Below are 2,067 nucleotides of genomic sequence, written 5' to 3' on the forward strand. Positions count from 1 at the left end.
TAAACATACAGCTAGCCAGGTGCTGCATGGCCTGCAACCAGGCTGATTTGGCTACTTCCAATGCTTTTGCGACCTGAAGGTTGCAGGCAGTTGTCCCAAGGCCAAAAGACAAAGGTGCCAATGGCAACGCCTGCCGTATGTTACTGCTGCTCCTTGGTTGGTGCCTGGAGGCCTCCTCAGAGCACCTCAGCCCTCACCTAACCCTGCCTGTGCCTCTTTTGGGGTAGCTGTATGGCATTGCTGTCCCTTCTTTACCCAAAGGAACTAGGCAGCGAAAGGGAAGGTGACAGCTAGTAAGAAACACAGGGACAAAAACGTTGATAATGTGACTGACTGTGCAATCAGTACTGTAGCACCTCAGCCTTTTGGGAGGGTGAGTATATACTGTGGACAGCACAGATCTGGACATTTTCTGGTCAGACTGATCCCTCTGAAACATCTGCTTCTGCTCCCCAGATCACACGGGGAGGGGAGGACAGAGCATTACTCATGGCTTGCTAATCTGGCAACTCTGTGTCAGGGTCACAGGAAAGAGGGAAGGACCTCTGCACCTGAGTCACCCTTTTTTACCCAGCCCTCACCTTTCGTGATAAAAGCCCTGCAGCTACAAGCACCTGGGTCACAAACCTTCACAATGCGGCCCTACTTTGGCATACAAGCTCTTCTTATAGTGACTCTTACCCTGAGTCCAGTGACTGCCGCAGCACAGATTGACAATGATGCCACTGGAGAAGATATCTATCCCCCTCTCTGGGACCGTGCCCCTGAGAACCTGCTGGATTTCCTAGTAAAGGACAAAAAAATTGTCATCAATGCTTGGAACTATCGAGAACGCATGGGAATGTATAAGAACTTGCTAAACTCTTCAGCTAAATATTTTACTGCCTTTGGATCCCAAAATTTTGGCAATATTCTCTGGGGATTACCACTGCAGCACGGGTGGCAATTTCGTACAGGTATGAGTTATGTCATTAAGCTGCTGTAACAGCCAATTTGAAAACACTGCCAATTTGAAAAAGAAATCCTGAATGAAGGGAACACCCTTGCCTTGTTGAGCAATAGCTCTTAGATTTCCTAATAGGAAAAGTCCTACACATAGGACTGGTCAGAATCCAGAAAATCCGCGGCAATATTTCAGTTAGTTGAAAATCTTTGAAAAGATATTCCCAGTTGCTCTAGTTTATAGCAGGTAGATCTCAGGGCCTGCTCTCTGTAGTGGTGTTCTTAAATTGTTAACTAATAGCTTTCTTTGGTAATTAACGTTATAATTCTCTATTGGTGGTTTGAGTTTCATTTCTAATGCAGATAGTTGAAAGGCCATCCCTGCCTCTGAGAATTTGTTTCCATTTGCCCTTTTTTATCGGTTTAGGAATAGCCTCGTTATTTTCTAAATACATTTTTTACAAAAGTTTGTTCTGTTTATTGTTTTTTGGTTTGTTTGTTTGTTTGGTTGGTTGTTTTTTTAAATTATGACCAGTTTCTATTGGCTCAACCCTCAAAAGCTGGTTGTTATCTAGGGCAGTCCTTCTTATTTGCTTGTTGGCTGTGCTGGGGAAGCAGACAGAAATACGTGTGAAAGGTCCTTTGAGGTTAAGGCTGCAATATCTTATCGAGGGTTTTGTCAGAGAATGTGTTCTCCCACAGGCTGCCTCACGTGTAGCAGGCAGTGAAGATTTCCATTCAAAGCCAGAGTTGACTTGCCTTGTTCTAGCAACCAGGAGAGGTGGGAAGAAGGGAATAAGAGTCAATGATGTTTTCAGGAACCTGTGCCTGGTGGGAACCAGGCGTAAGCAAATGCGTCTGTCTGCCTGTGTTTTCTTTATTGGTTGTAATCTGTAGTTTCGTGAGATGGTGGTTTGGCCGAAGCTCTATATTTGGAAGAAGACAGAGGTGCTGCAGCTGGTGGTTAAGGAAGGCCGCCAGCATATACTCACACCAAATGGAAAATTAACTGCTAAGTCAAAATGAGGAAAAGGAGGTAAAGTAAGCAAAATCCAAGCAGGGGACTAGCTGGCAAACAGACAGCAGCAAGAAGATTTTGGTTGGAGCTCAGGCAAAATTTTTCCT

The 2,067-nt window shown here is 44.9% G+C and overlaps 1 protein-coding gene across 1 annotated transcript in view; it reads left to right on the forward strand.

The window, feature by feature from the left end:
- Nucleotides 1–634: 634 nt before the first annotated feature.
- The window catches only part of LOC104282083 (chromosome unknown open reading frame, human C6orf58), a 13,812-nt gene continuing 12,379 nt past the window's right edge, over nt 635–2,067 (forward strand). Inside the window, exon 1 of the mRNA XM_009880153.1 lies at nt 635–956. Within this exon, the coding sequence (XP_009878455.1) occupies nt 635–956 (322 nt within the window). The remainder of the gene's footprint in view (nt 957–2,067) is intronic.

The sequence above is a fragment of the Charadrius vociferus genome, unplaced genomic scaffold (assembly GCF_000708025.1).
Source record: "Charadrius vociferus isolate BGI_N301 unplaced genomic scaffold, ASM70802v2 scaffold82, whole genome shotgun sequence".
Taxonomy (NCBI): Eukaryota; Metazoa; Chordata; class Aves; order Charadriiformes; family Charadriidae; genus Charadrius; species Charadrius vociferus.